Source organism: Ostrea edulis, chromosome 4 (assembly GCF_947568905.1).
Source record: "Ostrea edulis chromosome 4, xbOstEdul1.1, whole genome shotgun sequence".
NCBI lineage: Eukaryota > Metazoa > Mollusca > Bivalvia > Ostreida > Ostreidae > Ostrea > Ostrea edulis.
The window spans coordinates 9041563-9066835 of NC_079167.1; the positions used below are offsets into that span (position 1 = coordinate 9041563).

At 35.9% G+C, this 25273-nt stretch overlaps 3 protein-coding genes and 1 non-coding gene across 6 annotated transcripts in view; 1 reads left to right on the top strand and 3 right to left on the bottom strand.

The window, feature by feature from the left end:
* Nucleotides 1-361: 361 nt before the first annotated feature.
* LOC125671994 (chitobiosyldiphosphodolichol beta-mannosyltransferase-like) lies at nucleotides 362-13078 on the bottom strand. The gene is made up of 13 exons (XM_048908036.2): nucleotides 12804-13078; nucleotides 12556-12636; nucleotides 7395-7498; nucleotides 7119-7267; nucleotides 3008-3097; nucleotides 2791-2901; nucleotides 2148-2251; nucleotides 1822-1860; nucleotides 1654-1713; nucleotides 1171-1281; nucleotides 908-1022; nucleotides 684-759; nucleotides 362-510 (listed from the first exon to the last, which is right to left on the bottom strand). The coding sequence occupies exons 1-13, from the start codon at nucleotides 13000-13002 to the stop codon at nucleotides 382-384; spliced, it is 1368 nt and encodes a 455-aa protein (XP_048763993.2). The 5' UTR covers nucleotides 13003-13078; the 3' UTR covers nucleotides 362-381.
* Nucleotides 13079-13225: 147 nt separating this feature from the next.
* LOC125671996 (5'(3')-deoxyribonucleotidase, mitochondrial-like) lies at nucleotides 13226-20124 on the top strand. 3 transcript variants are annotated; one of them, XM_048908039.2, is made up of 6 exons: nucleotides 13226-13271; nucleotides 16086-16320; nucleotides 19261-19361; nucleotides 19496-19556; nucleotides 19647-19761; nucleotides 19842-20124. In XM_048908039.2, the coding sequence occupies exons 2-6, from the start codon at nucleotides 16117-16119 to the stop codon at nucleotides 19985-19987; spliced, it is 627 nt and encodes a 208-aa protein (XP_048763996.2). In that variant the 5' UTR covers nucleotides 13226-13271; nucleotides 16086-16116; the 3' UTR covers nucleotides 19988-20124. The 3 variants fall into 3 exon arrangements, with proteins under 3 accessions (XP_048763996.2, XP_048763997.2, XP_048763995.2); XM_048908040.2 differs by lacking the exon at nucleotides 13226-13271 and adding an exon at nucleotides 13284-15213; XM_048908038.2 differs by lacking the exon at nucleotides 13226-13271 and adding an exon at nucleotides 13288-13665.
* On the bottom strand, nucleotides 13620-13692 carry Trnac-aca (transfer RNA cysteine (anticodon ACA)). The gene has a single exon. It is a non-coding gene; the product is annotated as a tRNA-Cys (tRNA).
* Nucleotides 20125-20949: 825 nt separating the features above from the next.
* The window catches only part of LOC125668679 (transmembrane channel-like protein 7), a 40327-nt gene continuing 36003 nt past the window's right edge, over nucleotides 20950-25273 (bottom strand). The window contains exons 12-17 of the mRNA XM_048903012.2: nucleotides 25006-25119; nucleotides 24823-24898; nucleotides 24576-24706; nucleotides 23268-23435; nucleotides 22887-22965; nucleotides 20950-22807 (exon numbers count right to left, since the gene is read on the bottom strand). Of these exons, the coding sequence (XP_048758969.2) occupies nucleotides 22727-22807; nucleotides 22887-22965; nucleotides 23268-23435; nucleotides 24576-24706; nucleotides 24823-24898; nucleotides 25006-25119 (649 nt within the window). The 3' untranslated portion in view covers nucleotides 20950-22726. The remainder of the gene's footprint in view (nucleotides 22808-22886; nucleotides 22966-23267; nucleotides 23436-24575; nucleotides 24707-24822; nucleotides 24899-25005; nucleotides 25120-25273) is intronic.

Sequence of the window (25273 nt, forward strand, 5' to 3'; positions counted from 1 at the left end):
GGTTCATGGGAGGATATTTCAAGGACTTCCTTGAATTGTTAAACTTTAAACCCCTACTGTGGCCCAGAGCCATCAAGATTCCATGTGAATGCCTGCATATTGTATCCCATCGGTTCTTGAAACAAGATTTAATCATCTCGCTTCATTTAACGGTTTCTGTGGCATGCATTCTAGAAGATTTATGCCTATCACGCACATCAAATGCCATTTGATGGCCATAACATAAGGCTTTAAGCTAACTTGAGCTTTAAGCTCAGGTGAACCAAAATATAAATACATGGCTGTATGAAAGTGTTTCATAGGCATGTTCCAGGTTCATTCAGCATTCTCACAACTTCATCTCATTTCATCTTATTTGAACTACACTCAATCGGATTTTATTTAATGCTCTAACAATCGCAATACAACATTTTTCCAAGATTCATGCCACCGAAGCTTTTGAAATTTTTCCAAGTTACATTTCATCTGTGACAACTTTGTTTTTCCTCCTTTATAATCCACCATTAAAGTCTACAAATAAAGTACAGGCAAGTCAAATACAAATTTAGGAATGAAAACTTCACTGGCATGTGTAAGATGAGCAATGTCTATCGAGAGTCTGAAGCAGTAATTGCACAATACATGTAAGGCCATGTCAGAAAGGAAAATGGGACACTTGTCCACATACAATTGTTCTACCATACCTTAAGTTGTTGACAGAGCTCTTGTGAATCCTGAAAGAGTAACCCATTCTGTCCATCTTTCACCAATTCAGATATGCTGTAAAAGGAGATGTTACTCTGGTGAAAAGAATGTGTTCAAGTATGAAGGTGAGGATCTAGCTGTACAAATTCAGATATTTTCAATGTTTTATGTACATAATTAAAATCCATGTATACATATGTTCAGTGGTATTTTACTCCCATACCAATTGAATCTGAGAGCACAGACTGGGATACCACAGCCAAACATATCCACGACCTTCATTGGAAGGTCAAGGCCACTTGAGGAAGCATGGAGACAGATTCCTAGGTCAGCAGCTCCTGTCAAGGGAAACAACTCACACTAAAATAATTCCAGTCAGTGCCAACAGAAGATTACATGAAACAATGTTCAAATCAAATATACAAACTTGGATTATTTTGCTGTTTGTTGTAAGCTGAATAAAATAACTTTATAAAGTGTATATACCTAAAAGTTTAGGATAATCCTGTGCTTCCAACCAAGGCAGACAAAACTTCACACCATTCCACTTATGATTTTCTATTTTGGTTCTGTAAAATTCTTTCTGTGGTCCTTTACCTGAAGAAAAAAACCTTTAAAATGTTACATATCACTTTAATTGCAGAAATTGTAGATTGAGATGACAATAATATCATGGATTTTCATTTGCATATTCAAGGTACAAAACCTACAAACATGAAACACTTTGTTTATAAATATACTTCATGTGATATAGGGAAAATGCTCCTTTACTAAAGTTAACAATAGATAACCGGGAGATGCTGTATCTAATGGAGATACCTGTAATCACACATATTAACTGTGAGGTACCTGTAATCACACATATTAACTGTGAGATACCTGTAATCACACATATTAACTGTGAGGTACCTGTAATCACACATATTAACTGTGAGGTACCTGTAATCACACATATTAACTGTGAGGTACCTGTAATCACACAAATTAACTGTGGAAGAGAGCAGTCTTTCTTCTGGTCTTCATCATACTCTGTAAAGCAAATTGATACCTTATTGTGACTATGCAATTAAAACACAACCTCATTGTTAGTTATGTCATAAGGTGCATTCATTTTAATCAAATGCAAAGGAGACATACCTGTTAATGCTGATAAAAGGATTCCAAAATCTTCATCTTCTGTAAATGAAAAGTATATGTATGTGTTTGAAATCCTCAATACAACAATTGCAGGTCGGAATGATCAGGAATATGTAATTATACTATACATAACACACTATACTTCCTTTTACTGCTTAGAACCAGAAAGACACACCATATCAATACGCTGGTATTTATAAGGATAAAAATGCAACAAACTGTACAAAAGATAAGACATATTTTTGCCTTTTAAAATATTTTCATTTTGTGTGTGGTGGTGGTGGTGTGTGTCTGTGTGTGTGTGGGAGGGGGGGGGGGGGGCTGACCTGTCCAGCTGGTGCTGCTTATAATTAGTGCTGGTCTGTCCTTCAGACATGCCACCTTTCCATCCTCTGTTTGTGTTGTAAAGACTGTGCTGTTATGTAAATCCCTGTCATTCAAATAAAACATGGAGCTGAATATACACTTGTATTCAGTATCTACCAAGCATAATGGTACACATACACCTACCGTATATACTCGCCTATAGGTCAGATTTTTAAAAGTTAAATTTGATGCAAAACTCTATGTCCGACTTATAGGAGTGTCCTACGAAGATAAGTATTTTTCTGGACGGCATAATGTATAGCCTAGTATTTTTCAAACAACAAAAACGAAATAAACTTGTTGAGAATAAAAAATGAAATATCGATGCCATATCCCAAAATATTTTTGAAACACAGATAAATACATAAGAGTATTGATATGAAATTGATTTGTTGGGAAAAAATATCAAATATCGGCACATTTCTCAAAATATTATTTGAAACACAGGTAAAAACATTAGAGCATTGATTTGAAATTGTCAACCGATTATTGAAAAAAAGTTAGACTGACTTATAAATGGTCAATGGCAATTCCCTCCAAAATAACCTAAAACTATACAACCGACTTATAGGCGAGTATATATGGTATTCACTTCACACTTACCTGTTAGTGAACACTTCATATTGCTGTGAGAGTTTTAAGAACAGATTGTGAGCTTCTGGAAGTGAAGTACATTGGAACATATCTGCTGGTCTGTCATACAGTGTCTCAGCTCTAAAGAATGGAGAACAAGATATATACGCCTTCAAGATTCAGCAATTCTATCAATAAAGATTGAACATTTAATTACATGAACAGGGTGTTTTTAAAAATAACATACTTAATTTTCCAGTTTTCTTCCAAATCTTGCTTCATCGCATTTGTTACACAGATGTTTAAGTGTGACATCCTTCCAAATGCATGTTCATACCTACAAATATATGATAGGGATGGATAATGCTATAAAATTTTCCATATCTTGTGTTAAATTTGCATTGCATATAAGGGACATATGATACACATAAATGTGTTTGCAATAGGATGCACTCATGGAAAAATATAATTTGTTTTTGTTCAAAACAAATGTCTCCCTAGCTTCCCAAACTGAAAGTGTCTGGGGGAGAAAGCATGAGCAGGAACATAGACATTATGAACTGCACTTAGTGCATTGAGGAAAAAGATGGAGAAAAGTTTCAACATCGATGTGACCAATGTCATTGCTGTATATGATACTAAAATAATGACTGTTATGCTGAAGTACCAGTAGGAAAGTGAACATTTCCTTGTACATGAAAAAGAACTATAAAACACTCCTCTATGATCCACTGTAAATTGTAGAAAAATATTACATTCCTAGGTCAGAACAATGTGAACATCATTAAATGATAATGAAGTATTGTACAGAATTTCAAGGTCATATAGGAGAAGTGTTCACAAGCTACCTTACACCCTCCATCCCTCTTGGATCCACTATAACTTTAAGGATATGTATACCCCTGGAGGAGGGGTACCCCTCCTCCAGGGGGAGACATATTGTTTTTGTACTTTCTGTCCGTCCGTCTGTTTGTCACAAAATCTTGTGAATGCTTCTCCTCCTATACGGCTTATCGGATAGACTTGAAACTTTGTACAATGCTCCATTGCCATTTGTAGATGTGCATATTGTCAGGACAGGAGGATCCAATTATTTTCCTAAAAGTTATAGTGGATCTAAGTGGGGTGGAGGCTGTAAAATAGCTTGTAAACATTTCTCCTATATGGCTTATTTGGTAGATTTGAAACTTTGTACAATGCTTCATTGCCATTTGTAGATGTGCATATTGTTGGGAGAGAAGGATCCAATTATTTTCCTAAATATTATAATGGATATAAGAGGGGTGGAAGATTTTAAAATAGCTTATGAACACTTCTCCTTTATGGCTTATCTGATAACCTTGACCCTTATGACTTAAAAAGCAACAGGGGTCATTCTTTAGTCAAAGAAACTCCTCATGTGAAATTTCATTTTTAAAGCCCAAATAATAATTTGAATTTCAAAATCAGTAGCACAGGACTGCTTTATCCGATTGTGTCATCTTCGTCAACGATTCACAACAGCGTTATCTATCTGTTGGGATTAGAGCATGCAGATCTGTTTATGGCATTGTTCTGACTCAGCAACATTGCCGTAACCAACCTCAATAGTCTCAGACTCATAGAGTATGGCTGTGGCAATGCTGGTGGACAGTTTGGTTCAGCGATGAATCTCGATTTAACTGTAGAGGCCTGATGGAAGACTCAAGAGTGTATAGGCGCAAAAATAAATGTTTTGTGCAAAATTGCATCCAGAAGGCAGACCAGTTTGGAGAGGAGTGTTATGATGTGGGCAGCAATATCCTATACAGGCAGGACAGCAATGGTTCACATACAGGGTACTTCGATGACTCAACGGTATATTGATGAAGTCATATAACCACATGTGGTTCCAATAAAGCAGCATCCTGGAGCAGTATTCCAACATCATTTTCATGACAATGCCAGACCACATACTGCTCATCTAACACATGATGTTCTGCAAAGATATAATATCAAGTTTCTTCCCTGGCCATCCAAATCACCAGATGAACATGTATGGGACGAACTGGAAAGGCACATCTGCCAAAGAGAACCGCAGCCTCAGACTCCGTAACAATAAATCCAAGCTCTGCAGTTAGAGTGAAACAACATCCCTAGACATTTTTTTAGAGACTTGATTGCGTCTATGGGAAGCTATTAAATAGACCAACACCAGATATGCCTCCAGACACACAACCAGCCAATACAGACCTCCTGATCGACTGCGACAAGCCAACAAAGACAGAGATCAGGAGAGCAATTACCACACTTAAGAATGAAAAAGCCGCAGGGCCTGACGAGATACCAGCAGAAGCCATCAAAGCTGATACAGAGACAGCTGTTAACATCTTGCACAACCTCTTCAAGAAGATCTGAGAGGAAGATAACGTCCCGGAGGAATGGAAAGAAGGCATCCTCATTAAGCTACCAAAGAAGGGAGATCTGAGGGACTGCAGTAACTACCGGGGAATTATGCTCCTGTCACTGCCTGGCAAGGTCCTCAACAGGATCCTTATCGAGAGGATGAAAGAGGCAGTGGACCCAAAGCTCCGTGACCAGCAGGCTGGTTTTAGACGCAACAGATCATGTGCTGAGCAGATAGCCAGTCTGCGCATCATCATTGAACAATCACTGGAGTGGAAGTCACCCCTCTATATCAACTTCATCGACTACGAGAAAGCGTTTGACAGCGTGGACCGTGAGACACTGTGGAAGATACTGAGAAGCTCGTCTCCCTGATCCGTAACACCTACCAAGGCATGACATGCAGGGTTACCCATGCTGGCCAGATGTCCGAGAGTTTTGAGATCAAGACAGGAGTTCGACAAGGTTGTTTGCTGTCACCATTCCTCTTCCTCTTGGTTATTGACTGGATCATGAGGACTACCACATCAGGCAGGAATAATGGTATACAGTGGACACTCCTTACGCAACTCGACGATCTCGACTTTGCCGATGACCTGGCTCTCCTTTCACACAACCACAGTCAGATGCAGGACAAAACAACTCACCTTGTAACAACATCAGCAGGAGCGGGACTCAAGATCAACACCACTGTCCAATTACCAGTCACAGTTGGTGGTGAGCCCATCAAAGAAGTTGAGTCTTTCATCTACCTAGGGAGTGTGATGGACAGACAGGGTGGCACAGACCGCGACATCAAGTCAAGAATCAGCAAGGCACGAGCAGCGTTTACCATGCTAAAGAACATATGGGCCTCAAAGAACATACGCATTACTACCGAACTGCGGATCCTCAACTCCAATGTTAAGTCCGTCTTACTGTATGGAGCAGAGACATGGAGAATGACCAAAACAACCCTGCAGAAGATCCAGACATTTTACAACACCTGTCTCAGGCGCATCTTCAATATCCGATGGCCTGAAAAGATCACAAATGAAGAACTATGGAAGAGAGCAGGGTAGGAACCCATAGACATACAAATCAGACGTAGGAAGTGGGGCTGGATTGGACACACCTTAAGGAAGCCACCTTCCAGCACCACATGCCAGGCCCTGACCTGGAACCCACAGGGTAAGAGAAAGAGGGGACGTCCAAGAAACACCTGGAGGCGTGACTCAGAAGTAGAACTAAAAGCGCAGGACATGACCTGGCATGACGCCACAAAAGCAGCCCAGAATCGTGTTCGTTGGAGGACTGTCGTAGATGGCCTATGTTCCTCACGGAACGTAAGTAAGTAAGTATGGGAAGGCGTTGTCAGGCAGTCATTGGTGCTCATAGGGGCACACTAGATATTGAACTTGGGTGACCTTGAACTGTTAATGACTGTAATTATTGTAACAGGAAGGGAGAAAATGCAATGGACCAGACTGGGATTTGAACCCGGGCCCCCTGAATCTCTAGTCAGGTGCTCTACCAACTGAGCTATCTGGCCTCCGGCGATCGAACCCAGCTGACCACTACATTCCTCCCTCCTTAAATGTCTTCACACCTGAAGACATCAACCCAGGATCTTTATCCCCTGGCAGGCATTTTCACCTGTCGGTTCCAGGAGCTGGTCTATGGCACCAAATGTAACAGGAAGGGAGAAAATGCAACGGACCAGACCGGGATTCGAACCTGGGCCCCCTGAATCTCTAGTCAGGTGCTCTACCAACTGAGCTATCTGGCCACCAGCGATCGAACCCGGCTGACCGTTACATCATAAATGGTTGTAATACTCTAATTATCAAACCAGCATTTACATAATTTTTGTGTTAACAATAAATCAATTATCAAGTATTTCTTATGTCTTAAAATGAATATGAAATTGTATTATGTGTTTCTTTTTTTGATCAGCATATTTGTAAATGTACTTGTTTTAAGACACTTTAGACAGAATAGTAAATCATACAAACCATTTGGAAAATTTGACCAGTGGATGAATATTTCCCAAAGACAGACTGAGGATTGTGTAGCCATAGTTATGCCAATCAATAAGTAGCTTACTTCCCCTCATTAAACAAACAACCCAGCACACTGCCATTGTAGGAATGGAAGGTGGATTCTAAAATAGATCAAATTATGATGGTCACTCTGTAATAGTACACAGAGAGAGATATTTTTTTTTTGAAAAACATTCCAAGTTGTTAATTAGGTAACTGCTTTTATTTTTCAGGAACAGACTACTATACCTGTAGGAATATTAATCCAGACTTGGGAAGAAGTAATAACTTTATACCAAGGGTACAGCTTTGGAAGAAGACTTTAACAATATAACCCAGTAAACGAGGCACAGCTGCAAATTGTCAATTATGTAAATATGTACATATATATAAGAAAAGGCATTGCAATATTACCTAATACGAGCACAGAATATCAATGGTTAAAACTAAAAATGGAGTTTTTTCATTTTAATAAGGATATTTATTTATGTTTAGCATATATATCCCCCAAAACTTCAAGTTTCAATAAAAAACAAATCACTGATATACTTGAGCAGATAGAACAAGACATAATAAACAAATATGGAAACTTAGGTGATATAATATTAACAGGTGATCTTAATGCAAGAACAGGTATGGAGTTAGACTATATAAAAGGGGACTCGGCCTCACACATTCCAGTTAATGACGATGCCTATGATGTGGATGTAGCAGTTGGGGAAAGACACAGTAGAGATAAGACTTTAGATAGTTGAGGAAAAGAATTATTAGAATTATGTATTGCAAACAAGCTTAGAATAGCCAACGGTAGAACATTTGGTGATATATATGGGAAATTTACATGTCATAATTATGCTGGTTCCAGTGTGGTAGACTACTTCATTGTATCTGAACAGTTGTTAGAAGATGTCTTGTATGTACATGTATCTGATTTTTTACCTTTATCTGACTGCCATTGTAAAATCTCAATGAAACTTTTATCATCATTTGAAAGGGAGTATACATGTGACAACATGCAGGAGATGCCCAAACGATACAATTAGGATAGTTTATCTGTAGGAAACTTTCAAAATTTTTTCATGCATCCAACCGTCCAGAATGATATAAAGCTTTATTTAAACACACCGATAGAGTATAATGAACAAAGTAATAAACAAGGCCACCAATGACATTCACAAGATCCTAAACAAAGTTGCTAAACTATCTTTACAAAGAAAAACACAACATAGAAACACAACCAATAAAAAATGGTTTGATTCCGACCTTACAAAAAAGAGAAAATACTTATTTGAGAAAGCAACATTACTTTCAAGATTTCCCAATAACCCTTACTTACGAGGTTCCTTTTTCATTATATTTTCAAATTAAATAAGGAATATGCCAAGCTGCGGAAACGTAAAAAGCGAGAATTCAGGCAGGGTATTCTAGAAAAACTAGATCAAATGAATGAAACTAATCCTAAAGAATATTGGAAATTAGTCAAATCGCTTCGTGAAAATGAAGGGAAAAAAGACAATTTAGAGAAGTGTATTGATGGGGATACATGGTTTGACTATTTTACTTCTCTATCTAAATTATCAGATCATTACAAGGACAGAGTTAAGACTATAGAAGCCGAAATTAATAAACTAAAAAACAGCCAGACCTGTAAGTCATTTAGCAAATTGGATTTCAAGATATCTTTGTCTGAAATTCAAAAGTCCATATCTACTTTAAAGTCGGGTAAAAGTCCTGGTTTAGACAACATCTCAAATGAAATGATAAAAGCAGCTCAAATATATAAAAATCCTTGTATCTCAAAACTATTCAATATGGTCTTAACATCAGGAATCTATCCAGAAAAATTATTAGAAGGTTATACAACACCCATCTTTAAATCGGATAATCCAAAGCTCCCCCAAAACTATAGAGGAATAACTATAACTAACAGCATAGCGAAACTTAGTATCATTTTAAACGGCAGGCTTGATACATTCTTAACTGAAAACAAAATAATACACGAGAGTCAAATAGGATTTTCAAAAAAATCCAGGACATCAGACCATTTATTTGTAGTTAAATGTTTAATTGACAAATACATTAATACTGGCAATAAACGACTCTATGCATGTTTTGTAGACTTTCACAAGGCATTTGATACCGTCATTCATGAAGGCATAAAACTAAAACTCCTACAATTAAATATCAATGGTTTATTCTACAACATATTATGTAGTATGTATAGGCACAACAATATTTTCACAAAAGTAGGGAACAAGTTAACCCTTCCATATACACCAGAGATAGGAGTCCGACAAGGTGATGTCTTAAGCCCAAATATTTTTAAAATATTTTTGAACGATTTTTCTACATTACTGGATGAAGAAACCATTGGCTCTGTCAATCTTTCTAGAAAGAAAATCACCTCTCTTCTATATATGCGGACGATCTTGTACTGCTTTCAGAAAACCAGAATGGACTACAAAACAAACTAAACTTACTTGAAAAATATTGCAACGATTGGTGCTTAGAAATTAATACCAATAAGACAAAAGTAGTCATTTTTAATAAAAGCGGGCACCTAATTAAAGAAAATTTTGTGTTCGGTAACATATGTATTGAATGTACTAACAAATATAAATATCTAGGAGTAATATTATCCTCCTGTGGTTCATTCAAGGAAGCAAAATCTGATCTATACAATAAAGCTCTTAAGGCCTCATTCAAACTTTATAAAGATATCAAATCTATCGATCCACCAATTAAAACATTTTTGCATCTTTTTGACCATATGGTAAAACCCATCGCCTTGTATGGCTGCGAGATATGGGGAACACTTTCAGCACGCATGCTGGAAAAAGACAGAGATTTATATATCTTTAAAAATTGGGAGGTAGAAAACCTGAATATTAAGTTTTGTAAACATCTATTGGGTGCCGGTAAAAGAAGTACTACTATTGCAATAATCTCTGAATTGGGTAGATATCCTATGTTCTGCTCTATAATCCAAAGTATTTTACTATATTGGCATAGACTTGAGAATTGCCCAGAATCATCCCTGTTATACAGTGCTTATACAGAGAATATCAATCTGAATTCATATAATATAAATTGTTGGTACAAAAACATTAGTTATTTTCAGGAAAAAATGGGCATTTTGGTACCCAATTGTAAAAATCTCAAATTCTCATTTTTCAAAAAACAAATGAAGAATCAGGTACGGAAACAATTTTTACTTTACTGGTCAAAACGACGTGAAGAGGGTCAGAAATCAGGAAAACTCACAACATATTTTTTGTATAAAGAAAACTTTACTATGGAAAGTTAAATATTTTTAGAATCCCTAGAATTAAGACAAGAGGCCCATGGGCCACATCACTCACCTGAGTCACCTTGGCCCATATCTGAAGACTTTCCATATATATTTGCATGTAAAACCTTAGTCCCTATTATGGCCTAAACTACCCTTTGCAAACTTGAATCTACACTATGTCAGAAAGCTTTCATGTAAATGTCAACTTCTTTGGCCCAATGGTTCTTGAGAAGAAAATTTTTAAAGCTTTTTCCTATATTTGTATGTAAAACTTTGACCCCCCCCCCCCCACTTGTGGCCCCATCCTACCCCCCGGGGGCCATTATTTGAACAAACTTGAATCTGCACTATGTCAGAAAGTTTTCTTGTAAATATCAGCTTTTCTGACTCAGTGGTTATTGAGAAAAAGATTTAACTATATATTTGTATGTAAAACTTTGATCCCCCCCCTTGTGGCCCCATCCTACCACCGGGGGCCATGATTTGAACAAACTTGAATCTGCAATATGTCAGGAAGCTTTCAGGTAAATTTCAGCTCTTCTGGCCCAGTAGTTCTTAAGAAGAAGATTTTTAAATGACCCCACCCTATTTTTGCATTTTTGTGATTATCTCCCCTTTGAAAGGGATGTGGCCCTTCATTTGAACAAACTTGAAAGCCCTTCACCCAAGGATGCTTTTGGCCATGTTTGGTTGAAATTGGCCCAGTGGTTCTGGAGAAGAAGTCGAAAATGTGAAAAGTTTAACAGACAGACGGACAGACAGACGATGGACAAAAAGCGATCAGAAAAGCTCACTTGAGCTTTCAGCTCAGGTGAGCTAAAAAACTCTATGTAGATTTCGAATTAGTGCACATGACCTTCAAATTGAAAGAGGAAGATATGAATTTACAAAAACCAATTCTGGCCAGAAGATTTCTTTAGAAAGAAACAAAAGAATGTGTGAATTATGTAACCTTAATTGTGTAGAAGATGAATTTCATTTCCTTACTGATTGTCCATTCTATGTTGAAGAGAGAAATATGTTTTTTAATGGTATATATACAAGCTCAACAAAAATTTTATCTATCTAACAAATAAGGACAAATTTACTTGGTTGATGATTAATGAAGACAAACCAGTAATTGTCAAATTGAGTGAATATTTAGTGCAAACTTTCAGAAAAAGAAGTGATGCTTTAAAACTGCAAAAATCATTATAGTTTATTATTCATATGTTGGTATAATACTGACACTGTCCATTTAATTGTGTATATACATGATTAGCAATTCATATATATGTATGTACTTGTTTCCACAACATGCTGCATCCACATGCAGTTTGTAGTCTATGTAACCTGTAGTTAATGTTGTAAACTTTCTTTCTTTTTTGAATTTCCTTCTTTATAAACTGTCTTACTGTTATGCCCTCTGGGCCCAAAATTGGAATAAACTTATCTTATCTTATCTTTATATATGAATATACTTTTAATAAAATCATAATTGATTCTTAACTCACTTTAAAGAATCCCAGTGCATGATAAAAGTCAAATGCAATACGCCAGTTTCGAGATACAAACTCTTCTGTATAGGAGGTGCATTTAGTGGAACTTTGAATGCCTAAGTGGGACAGAGTGGATATACAGCCAACGAGGAAGATGATGAAATGTATTAAAAGCGGCTTCTCTTTAAATATGTAAATGTGGGAAATACAAAATACTGTCGAAAGATATGTTTTACTGAAGTGGAAACATACAAACAATGTCATATTTGCAAGAAATATCTTGGATATGGTACTTATGAACAACGAAATAACGTGATAGAATAAGAATTCTATGTATTTAATTACTCCCTAAATACTTATCACTTACTTAGTTTGTGTATCAGTCGAATTCGGGTTATCAAACAGCGTATGAGAAACTTACTGAGTACATTCACTTATGCTGTGATGAACATCTGTCCCACTCCCGCGTGTAAACAAATTCTTTCGCGCCTTACTATGTACAAGAGTTCTCCAAAGGGAAATAACTCGGACGTATCTCGAAACCGGCGTATTGCGGAAGAAAATTCAATTATTAGATTTACAAGTTTTCCTTGTAGTTTATCAAAGATAACTGTCATTCACAACAACAACAAAAACTTACTCTTTAGGAATGCTGGTGGCTCCCATAGCTCATGAATTGTAATCCCTTCTGAATTTCTTACAGCAGAATGTGGAGTTGAACCTGCAAAATCCCATGAGTATCTCGGATTTAGAGAGAAAGAGAGAGAGAGAGGGGGGGGGGGGGGCATGTACATTCATTTCTGTTCAAACAGAACTAAATAATTACAAGTCTTTTCAGCTTTATCCACTCCAAAAATACAAAAAATGACGTAGTCGAGTGATACAAACCTCCGTAACCTACTATATCCACGACAAACCCTTCCGCCCCAAACGATGATGCATGGTACTGCATGCGGGGACTGCGTCCTATGTCTCCCAGAACAACAATACATACGGAATTCTTTCCTCGTATCATATAATTGAAGATCAGATATAACAAGACAAATATTATTGGACACCACATGACCACAAATCCAACTATAAGCATGATTAAATTCTTTCCACACTTTCACGTGTGTTTTCACCAAATATTGCACGCCCCTTCTATCCCCTGACAAATGTGAGGGTGAAGGTCATTGCAAAATAATTACTATGGCAGCTTAATTTGTAATTTATCTTTCAATAGATTGTATATATGCTGCTTTTTAATTAGAGATATGATGATTACATGTGCATCGTTGATGATTACAACAGAACATATACTCTTTAAGTCTATTTATTATTTGATATAAGCGGCAAATGTAAACACAGGAAACGGTACGGTCTACTTCGCAATGTTTGTTAGATAAAAAATGTGCATGTGGTGAAAAAGAATAGAAATGATATAGGAAGAGTTTCATTGGATTGTCTATCGCCATAGCTACCTCCTCTCTCATTTCAGCGAGATTCGTCGAGGCTGGATATTTGCACTGACGCGACGCCTCTCACGCCTCTTCGGAAGAGGAGTCAGCCCAACCTCCAAATATCCAGCCTCGACGAGTTCTCGCTGATATTACTTCCCCTCATTAAATAATAATTGGCCAAAACTACAAAAGCATTGCCAACTTTGATTTTCGCTAGGTCTGTTTACTTAATGGAGTGTAACAGGAAGGGAGAAAATGCAACGGACCAGACCGGGATTCGAACCTGGGCCCCCTGAAACTGTAGTCAGGTACTCTACCAACTGAGCTAACTGGCCACCGGCGATCGTACCCGGCTGACTGCTACATTCCTCCCTCCTTAAATGTCTTCACACCTGAAGACATCAACCCAGGATTTTTATCCCCTGGCAGGCATTTTCACCTGTCAGTTCCAGGGGCTGGTCTACGGCACCAAATGTAACAGGAAGGGAGAAAATGCAACAGACCAGACCGGGATTCGAACCTGGGCCCCCTGAATCTCTAGTCGGGTGCTCTACCAACTGAGCTAACTGGCCACCGGCGATCGAATCCGGCTGACCGCTACATTAGAAACACTTTTTCTCCTTTTTTTTTTTTTTGAATTCAAACTATGAAATGTTTTTTAAATTACTGAACCATCATCACTCTGCTTTAGATGAAGGTACATGTAAAGAGCTCAGTAAAAACAATGAAGCTAAAATGTTAAAAACTGCTGAGTCCTTCAAATACACTGAGGCACTAGACGCATGTTGCCAACCTCCAGCATGTGACAATCTGGTCATGACCCACTTTAGGATGCAAAAAAAATCTGGTCACTATGTATAACAACTCCCCATAATAATAAGTGATTGTATTTTAAAGGAACATACAAAGCTGATTGTGAAATACTTGTTTATAAATAAGCATTTAAGATACTGTGGCACATTTAGAATTTTTAAAGACTGTTTTAGAAAGAGAATTCATAGTACGATTTAATCAAAGATGCAGATTGTATTCTGCTTGAAAAATAGAAAGAAAAAACAAGTTTCTGCTATAGTAACTTTGCATTTTAGATATGCGGATGACGTTAAAAATGACAACAGTGATTAGAAAACTTTTTGTGATGAAGCAATTATTTACATGATTTTGGGGGTTTTTTTTGTCAGATTATTTCTAACTCTTAAGTATATATGCATTACAGAAGTGGCAAAAAAGTTTTCTTTCACCCATGAAAGGTTTCTCTCCCAAATTCTCTTTCTTATCGGATGCCAATTCACAAAATGACTTGCCCCCACCCCCACCAATCTATCAAAACTCACAGATAGTATGTTAAAACCAGTCACTGGCTTTGATAGATAATTTACTTGGTACAGAGTTGTACTTTACATGGCCATCAGCATTGTTTTTGTCAATACAAGCTTGCTAACTGAAAATCAAGCATATGAACAAATTTACCAATCCAATGCAGGAATTGGGCGATTTTCAGGTTGTTCAGGGAAAATGAGGTGAAAAGCATGACCGGCCATGTCATAAAGAATAGTTGGGTCATTGGTTAAAAAAAATAGGTGAGTTGACAACTATGACTGGACAGTTGGGTCTTGAAACTGTCCAGGGTGTTGGTCTTCACTCCTCCTCCTGATAGCTTGTTCCAAAGCCTGATAGTGATAGCCTGAGGAAAGAAGGAGATCTTGTACACTGTGGTTCTGGAGTGTGGCACAGTGAAGCTGAGAGTGTGGCTTCTGATTCTCATGGTTAACTTCAGAAGGTCAGCAGAAACATCCACCATGTTGTATACTCTCCTGTAATGCATGGCTTCCTGAGCTGTTTCCCTGCAAGCTTGGGTTAGTTTCCATTGTAGATGCTGTAGCATGGATGTTGCACTGATTATGCATTGATAGTCTCCATTAGAAAATCTGACCACTCTGCTGTGTACCCTTTCTAATTTATTGATGGTCTCCTTCTTTGCTGGGTCCACATGTTCCTAGCATACTCAATGTTGGTTTCACTGGTGTGGAGTAACACAGTGCCTTGATAGGAGTTGGACATCTGCTGATGTTCCTTCCTAGAAAGGCTGAGATGGAATTTGCCTTCTTGGTAATCTTATCCATCTAAGATGTCCCAGCTAAGGTTCTTAATGATGGTAACACCTTGAATGATACTTCGCATAATTGATTGCTCATTGTATGGTGTAATTGGCAAGTAGGGGAGACTTTCAGTTGGCAACCCTTGGTGCTTCACATTTGCCAGAGTTGAAATGCAAAAGCTATTGGTTCTCCCAATCCTGCAATTTGTCAAGGTCTCTCTGCAAGGTAGCCTGGTCTTCTGACATTTGATGTGTCTGTACACGAGGCAGTCATCTGCAAAGATCGTTGGTGTTGCTGATGGTGGAAAATTGTCTGTGAAGATCAAGAAGAGTGGTCCTAAGTCAGTGCCCTGGGAGACTCTGTTGTTGATGGGGACTTCAAACTATTTAAGAGCATTGAGATATTATGTCCTTTTTGTTTTTCTGAAAGGAAATTTTATCATAATCAATCATTTTTCAAAAAGAAATTGTATTATATCTACTATAAGGAGTATTTAAAGAAAATGGGTTTAGGAAATCATGTCACTAATCTATTGTAATTTCCACTAGCTGCTAAAGTAGAGTTTAGCTGTAACGAATTTTCCTTTATGTTTAATTACAAGACTAATTTCTTCCAATGGACTTTTGCAGGACAACTTTTCAGAAGAAAGAAGAACACAGAATGGCAGGAAGGAGGGGTATTGCTACCCTGGCTCAGAAGAAGTTGCTAGTTCTTGTTGATCTAGATGGTGTCATGGCTGATTTTGAAGGACACTTTCTTACTAAATGGAAGCTAAAGTATCCAGATGAATCATTTATTGCTTTGGAAGATCGGAGAACATTTTACTTAGCTGATCAGTATGAGACCCTAAAAGAAGGATTAAAGGTAATTGACACCAATGAATTTTGTGTAAACTGAATTCATAACAATGTAGTCATATTTAATTGATATGTATGCCATTTTTGCAGCTCAAAAGACCAGACCAAATGTAAAGGTAGTTTATATTTTTTGTATGCAACAAAGCAAATGCTTTTTGATTGAAATTGAATAAGTATACATGTAATTGTGTATTATTTTTTGATACTTGGCTTGTTGCTAGCTGTGAGCATGGCATGATGACATTACACGAATTTCAACCCATTTTGTACAGATATCAGATTGTGACCTTGACCTCTTACAGAAGTGTTCATAACATGGTTAATAAAACTAGGACCAGGAAAATTTCCATTAACACAACTTAAGAGTCACTGAGGTGACGGGTTGTTGTCTATTGTTGAGTGTTAACATTTAAGCATAATCATCTTCTTCTCAGGAAGTACAAAGTCATTTTCATCAGATTTGGTATAATACACCTTTTGGGTAAGGGAAATAATATTGTGAATTCTATGGTCACTGCATCCCAGTGGCCTGAAGGGGGGGGGGGGGGGGGGGGTTTCAAAACCTTTGAAAAATGATGCAATCCTTATAAAGCTTCTTTACTCAGGGTCATCTATCAGACAAACAGTGTATAAACATGACAAGCAGGGATGCCTCTACCAAAATTGTGAGTCAGGAGTTCTGTTGCTAAGGCAGGGCTTTATGGCTCATAAAGTGAAAATATGGACTTTAAAAATATCCTTTATCCCTGTACAAATTTTGATAAAGCTTTGTGCATAGGTATTAAGAGCATCGGTACCTCTATCAAGATTGTGAAATTCATGATCCCTGGGTCATGGATCAAGCTTAAAGGAGTAAAGGAATATAACAATCTGATCAATCTCAGAGATCCTATAAAGAAATAGGACAAATACGGATCCTTGTACTCTCCAAATGTGGGATCAGATGCCTAGGAAGAGGAAGTTGACTGTTGACTCTGTTGACTATATATATATATATATATATATATATATATATAAATAAAGCACTGAAGAACCAACAACATTCAGTATCCAAAACTGTCGGATCTATATTAAATAGATACAATGGTCAGGGAAAATAATGATATAAAGCACTAGAACATGAACATGAACAATGCAACATGTAATCCGCTGGAAAAGTGTTTAGCTAGTTTTGTAGTGTAGCTTTGGTGCTTATTGTTAATTATATTTGTGTTTTCTCCATAATGTAATCCTTTCCCATCCTGACGAAGGGACAGGTTGTCCCGAAAATTTGACAATTCCAATTGTTCATGTCGTTGGTCATTCTAGTGCTTTATATATATATATATTTAAAAAAATATGAAAAGAAAACACAGAAATCCTCCGTAAAGCTTTAGCGCTTTTATTACATCTTCAGAAGCTTTACTAGTAAAAAAATATTGATATATATATACATGTATATAGTTAAAATGCATTGAGTATTTAAATATCTTCTTAATTACTTCTGTTTGTTGTGAATAAAAACTGTATATATGATATACATACATGTAGTTATAAAAATTATGTAGATACATACCAATATTGTGACATTTTCCTATTCCTGGACCAGAAGTTCAGGCTTTAAGGCGGTTCCCAAATGGATTTACTGTGAAAATGCATTTAATTTTTCAAAATCAACTTTTCTACATCTGTGCATCGTGAAAAAAATTTGTGTATATGGTTATGAACAAAATGCATGTAGCTCTCTTCCAAATTTTTGAAATTCTATGCACCTGCACCAGGAATTCAGGTTCTATGACAGAGTTCAATGTATATCAAAAAGTTAAATATATGCTTATTTTATTTTCATTTGATTGAACTGTTCATTATGGCCCATGGGCCTCTTGTTGATTTTTATATGGAAAGGAAATTATGAAAAGAAAGATATAGATCATAGTACTTGTTATTTAGACACAGCATGTTAGGATTGATCTACTTTTGATATACTCACATATAACTACATGTGTAGCTGTCTGTGGGTGTCAAGACATGTGTTACACATATAGAAAGAAATTTAACAATATAAACAGTCCAGAAGTATATTGTCAGTTTTAAAAATTGTACAGAAGTTGCAATGGTTTGTCTTGAGATTTAAGAAGGGACTTAAAAAGGTGGGAATTACAGGTCAAAGTTTTTTAATTATTCGCCAAGAAACAAAATATTTATGCAAAATTTTGGGTTAATTAATGCAGACATTTTTCTGTTTGGGAAAATTATCATATAACAACCAAATTCATGAATTAGTTCCAAGTCTGTATTATCTAAAATTGAAATACATGTCCATGCAGATTTACAGCTTCTTGATTAAAATCCTTGCACTTCAAAATATTGTCTTTCAAAACCCTTTGTAAATTTGAATCGACATGAATTTTTTCAGTTTCAACTGGATAGGGTTAAATAACAAATACAAGAAGTATCTAGTAAAATAAGTGTATAGAACTAGTACCTACAGTTATAGCTGCTGGCGTATTCGAGCTCAAAAGCCAAGGAGCCTACTTTCTTAAGACCCATTACACAAGACATATAATTCACAAGTAGTACATATACATGTACAGTGTTTTGCCAACAATACCATGAGTTGCATTTCTATATAATACAAAGCTATTATTTACTGAGGGGAAGTCCATCATAGGCAGAGACATGGTACCGGATGTATATCAAATGAAGTAAAATTAAAAAGCAGTCTATACATATAGTTAGCATATTTTTAATTTTTTTGGAATGTTAATCTTACATTGTATGTTTGAACTTTTCAGTAACAATATACAGGTCTGTAGGTCTAGAGCAGGGACATACTCTTGAACAAAATTTCAATGATTTCTGAGGAAATTCATGATTTTCAAAACAAGAGGAGGGGGCTATTACTATGGGCAAACATGAATATGTATACATTATTTTAATAAAATATATATTAAAAACTTCATTGTAGCCCATGGTTAAGTCTGTTTATGAGACAAAGGGATTTTTCAAAGATCTTCCACCAATAGCTGGGGCTTGTGATGCAGTCAAGGAGATGAATGAAATGGAGGGGTAAGTTATACATCGGGCACTTAATATTGAATATTTCTGATTTAGGGTCATCATTCATCTCCATATTGAAAATTTGTGTTGATATTGAGGATTCCTGATTTACAATTTTCCATTCCTCTATGCCTGTGTTACAGAGTGGAGGTGTTTATATGTTCCAGTCCACTATTCTTCTACAAATACAGTGCCAAAGAAAAAGCAAGTCTTCTTTTAGTTCAATCCATCAGTAATCATTTTTTAAGACTAAAGTCAGTTTTCATTATGCTTTCTCTTATGGTTTATTTGCAGTTTGAATGGGTAGAACATTATTTAGGAAAGGATTGGATAAATAGGACTATACTGACTCGAGACAAAACTATCGTCAGTGGACATATACTGATAGATGATAATGTGAAAATTAAAGGTATACATGATAATGTACGAGTTTGACCTGTTTTGGGGATGGTTAACTTATCGGTTTAAACCCTGTTATTTCTGTTATAGGAGCTGTGGACACCCCATCATGGGAGCATGTAGTTTTCACAGCTTACTACAATAAACATATGAACATCAGGGGAAAGAAGCGTCTGGAAAGCTGGTCTGATGGGTCATGGCGGAATCTCATATTAGACTTCAAAAGAAGACTTTGACATCTTTTATAGGACTTCATTAATAGTTGATATGCATCAAGTAGTTTCTTTCTATGCAGGATTTTTTTTTATTTACCAAGTAGTTATACATGATTTTCTTTTCTAATTTTATAAGTAAAAACTATTATTGACTTGCATCTGTTGCTATTATTTACATAAAACATAAGGTCCATGCATTGAAATCAGTGCCCACCTACAATGTATATTGATTTGAAATGCGACTTATCAATGTAAGCTTATTATTGTGACCTTGCACTGAACATAGAGCCGAGAGTCACTACTATGTTTGGATGCTTGCATACTGACAAATTATAGTCTTGTATATAGAAAACAATTTTTCTCTATGCTGCAGATTACTCTTCTTATACACTAGTAATTTAACTGATGATTTCACCGTTCAGTTCGTGAAAATGCTGTACTCTGATGGACTTCACTATAGAGGCTTCTTGCGATTCACTGCAAATATCAGTTACTTGCATTTAACAGGGAATCACACCCCGTTTACTCCAGTACTGAATTTTAGACTAGTGTTTGGAAGACACAGTGCCCCAATCCTGGTCAACTTGTAATGAACACCGTTTTGAATATCTATTCAATTAACTATTTCTAATAACTGAGGCCATGTTCTTTGACAATCCTCGATGAGCTTTTCATCAACCAGCAGCACATGGTGTGGATATGAACCTCCAAATACAAACCCTTCTAAAGTTATTGCAGAGAAACCAAGTATCTGCATTTTTCGGCAACAGGCCCTTCAATCCTGTGACCCTCCAAAGGCCAATCCTAAGCCAACATTTCTTTAGACAATCCAGTGTAAATATGAAGGCTCCATCTTTTACATGTATCATTCAAAAGTTTCATCTTTAACAGAACAGAAGGAGTCTACAAAATCCAGTATACCACAGCTTCTTTTGATACTTCAGTGATTTTTAAGTTCAATGCTTGGATTGACAAAATAACAATTTATTTCATTAATATTTTATTCTTGAAAGCTGCAGTATTTTATAAATATGTAAAAATATATTAACAATAAAATTATCAATAACATAAAGTGGTCCATTAATATGAAATAAATAAACAACATGTTTTGGTCCACTGAATCTGAATATCAGATGCAAAGTAAAAAATGTTTTAACAGAGATTTAGACAACAATTTTTGAAAGACTTGATATGCAAAAAGACAGAACAACCTACTCGCTTTTACTTAAAGCAACACAGGTGTAAAGTCCATATCAGCAAAAGCAACCAAGATGTATTTACAGCAACATAGGTATAAAGTCAGTGTTATGGCTGTGTTTTGATTTGCACTGTATTTGTCTTTGAAAGGTTTGTTTTTACCCATGTTTGGTACCTATATTCTTTTATTACCACAAAACATATAACTTGCAGTTACTACTATTAATCAATAATTGGTTGAAACAGCTTTATCTATTAAGTCCTTCAACAATTTCCCCCATAAACAAGATAAAAATGTTCTTGAGAAATTATATATTATATATAATATGTAGAGATATTGGTTATTGATAAAAAAATATATTGCATTAGAAATTAACATTTCAATACACAGCCCTATTGCCCAGTCCATGTATTGGGAAAGCATTACATCAATATCTTTGGTATTTTATTTCACATGATCTACTAAAGTTGAAGTAATTGTACAGTTTATTATGCTATTTATTGTGGGAAGTAATTTCCCACTGTAATAATACAATTGCATGTAAATTGCAGTGTGTATTCATATTTAAAAGAATGCAGCTTTTATCAACGAACAGTGAGATTTCTCTTAAATAGGGAATCCTGTTGAGGCATTTCTTGAAGCCATATTCTGAAATGAAGTAATTATCTTCAATATTTTAAATACAACAAACGAGATTCATCTTCCTCATTACTGTGATACCTACTATCTTAAGGAGGTACTCTTCATCGTCATAATGGCTGACTTCCTTTTAAAACACGGAGGAAAATATAAATATCAGCAATATTTGTCATTCTCCAGTAGCTCAGTAGGTTAGCACGTCAACTGCTAAACTGTACATCGCGTGTTCCGAGTCCAGCAGGGGTTTTAAAGTTTTCTCAGATTGCTTTCAACTAAAACCGTATTTTTTGACTAAATAAAGTATATTTGAAAGTTTTCAGTTTCAAATTCTTGTACATATCCTCCACTTTTCATCCATATCAAATCTCTCTGGTGTAGCATACCTCCTTAATCACATCCTGCTTTGAAAATCTATTTACAACACAAATGATGGCAAATATCATTCCGAACTGTTTTTGAATTCCCATTAGAAAAGCTTCGTCTTAAAATGATGTTGCAGTTATGATGAAAACAAATATAAACCCAAGCAAAAAGATGAAGTGACATAAAGATTTGGATGTTAACCACTCAATGCCCTAATTAGAAACCGTTAAAAGCAAGCCATATATAATACACATAGCAAAATACTTTTTAAACCTTCAAGGAACGTCCACTAATTAATGTAATTAACAATGAATGTATCACTGCATATATATAAAATACACATGTAAAATTAGCTAATATAAAATAAATCTCTGTAATAATCTGGCACCAAAGAACACAATAAAGACACCTTTAAGGTGCTAAAAAGATTAATCATCCACACACATCTCATCCACACAGAAATCAGGTTGCAAGTAGCATTGGCAGCATTCGCTGGGGTGTCTAAATATTCACAGGTATTCTTCAGATACTTGCTTAGACACTTATTTCTCCACTGAATGTCAACAATCACTGTCTTTCCGCAACAATTCCTCCTTTTCTTTGTTGATCTGTTTAAAGAGAAATTTTGTATCCATTTTCTCCTAAAATAAAAGAAAATATTCTTTAAAAACTGAAAACATGTTGCTTCATCATCAAAAGAGTATTTTCTAGAGATGTTACCATTTTCAAGTCCTCTAATACAAATTCTTTTTTGGACGCATATCCACTTCCAATGACCCAGTAATAGTACATAAGTAACCTACAATTAAAATTCATAAATTCAATAATGAAATCAATTAAAAAACTTTTAAAATCTGCCCAAATTAGGAGTCATACATCTTTTATCTGTTTGAAATCGGTGTAAAATTTGAATAATGTTGAATTCAACAATACCCTGTGTGATTCAAATGTAAAGAGGACAGTGTAAAGTAGTATTAGTTTGTAGACCTGCACTTGCCTTAGGCAACACAGGTAAAAATTCGCAAGTCTTTACCAAGTCCGACATTTATTCTACAGTATCCATTCCCACTCATACCAGGTACAAGTAAACGAATTACTTACATCAACAGAATTAAGAGTGGCACCATAAAAATGCCAGAGCCGATGAAGAAGAACACAGTCTGAGGTAATCTGTCCCAAGAATACACAAAGTTCACAAGACTGTGGTACATCCTGTAGACATTGTCACTGTACAAACGGAAAGGGCCACAACTCTGGCTGGGCTGAACTCTGTAGAAAAATATATGTACCGGCATATACAACAGAATTGGAGTACTGTGATTTCATCATCTTTCACTGAATACCAATTTTAGAAACTGTCAGATTACCAAATCTAGTGATCAACAAAATTATAAATTTGTTCATAGATGAGAAACATGGAGTAGATTACTACTCTGAATCATCCCAATGTTTGTGTAAATCTGGACACTTCCTTTAATTTAAATATTGTTTCTAACCTCAAAGCAAGGCTGAATGAGATTCTTATAAAGATGCTGATTGGCTAGTTCAAGACAATAATACCTACACCCATAGAAACTACTTTAAAGCAAATTCTAGAAGTTGAAGCATATATTTTCTATTGAAAGAAAAACAAATTCTTGTGCTTAGAACATTTTTCCTCAAGAATAGATGTTCCTGGACTATTCCCAGCATCATACAAGTTGAATGTGATGCCTGATTTAAAATAAAATGTTTTTATTTAATCTCTCATAAAGTATTAAATCGTTTAATACACATTTCATTTGTATTTTCATTATTCCTTTTCTTCATTTTAATAACAAACAAGTTCTACAACGTTTATAAATGCTTTTAGTCAGCTCAGATATTGGTGTGAAGGGGTCATTGATGTGGGAGGAAACCGGAGTACCCAAAGAAAACACACATGTTCAAGTTGGAAACCACAATACCCACATTCAACCACTGCTGATCCCAAGGACTGAATTTAGGTTTTAGCAGTGAGAAGCTAGTGTATTAACCACGATGATACCTGGATACCCTGTGGCATAGATTTTATACAACACATATTTTATTAGGCATTATTGCAAACTCAATCTCTTTGAATAGCATCCCTATTAGTTTTATTTACTAGATTAGTGTCATCTATAATAGGGAAAATATTTCCTATTGAAAGTGTCCAGAAGTTCTTTGGGAGTCCATACTAAGTTCAGGGTGACCTAGATTATGAGAACATTTCCTCACTCTATGTATCAACAAAACTGTTATTTTTCGACAAATTCATGAGATCTGATGCCCAAGAAAACTGATGAACCCACAGGATTTAATCTAAACAAGTCCATACATAGTAAAATCCTCCTCCATAGAGAAATAAAGGCTACAAGTAGTAAATTGAGGGAATTTTTCAGAACATACTTTCCAATAACATATCCCACTGGAATTACAGCAAACATATATGACAACAACAGTACTTTCATGAACAGTGATGTTGACTTTGATGTTTTATAAGGTCTGGACTCTGGACGACAGTTCTTCAACAGATCAACCTTTAAAAGACAGAGCACATCTAAATTTTCATTTCAACTTGCAGTATAAAATAATGTTGCAAATTTCAAGACCATATGTAGTAAATCTATTTTTCTGCAATCTCTGAACATCTTACCTTTTTCACAAAGAAGACAATGATATTGTGTAGGAGTGTAATGGCCGGAATCACTGGACAGAATAGTAGACCAAACCTGACAGGAACAGAATAGTGTTGTTTTATTACACAAATTAAAACACCAGTGTATCAAACTTCTATTGGATTTTACATATAAATTCATTTACACTTGTTCACACTCACCAACACAGATTTTGAGCGTATATAATATCAACAACACTCTTTGGCAAATCAAACTCTTGGGGACCGATAAACTTCACAATCTTTGAACGATCTCTGTATTTTCTGTTTAAATATCTGAAATGAATTTTCATGAAAATCTTTCACAACTTTCCCCAATAAAAATTAATGCAGCATCCATTTTTGCTTATATATATTGTATGTATAAATCCCTCACCATCATTTACAATAATGCCTTTTTATGCTTTTTAAAATAACTTTCTATTTTTGT

Coding starts and splice junctions, on each gene's coding strand:
- LOC125671994 (XM_048908036.2), bottom strand. CDS start 13,002: ATGCTTATAGTTGGATTTGTGGTCATGTGGTGTCCAATAATATTTGTC. Junction 12,637..12,803: donor GGATATAGTAGGTTACGGAG/GTTTGTATCACT, acceptor GGGATTTTGCAG/GTTCAACTCCACATTCTGCT. Junction 2,902..3,007: donor GAAGAAAACTGGAAAATTAA/GTATGTTATTTT, acceptor TCCATTCTTTAG/AGCTGAGACACTGTATGACA.
- LOC125671996 (XM_048908038.2), top strand. CDS start 13,613: ATGCAACGGACCAGACCGGGATTCGAACCTGGGCCCCCTGAAACTGTA. Junction 13,666..16,085: donor CCCCCTGAAACTGTAGTCAG/GTACTCTACCAA, acceptor GGACTTTTGCAG/GACAACTTTTCAGAAGAAAG. Junction 16,321..19,260: donor CCCTAAAAGAAGGATTAAAG/GTAATTGACACC, acceptor ACTTCATTGTAG/CCCATGGTTAAGTCTGTTTA.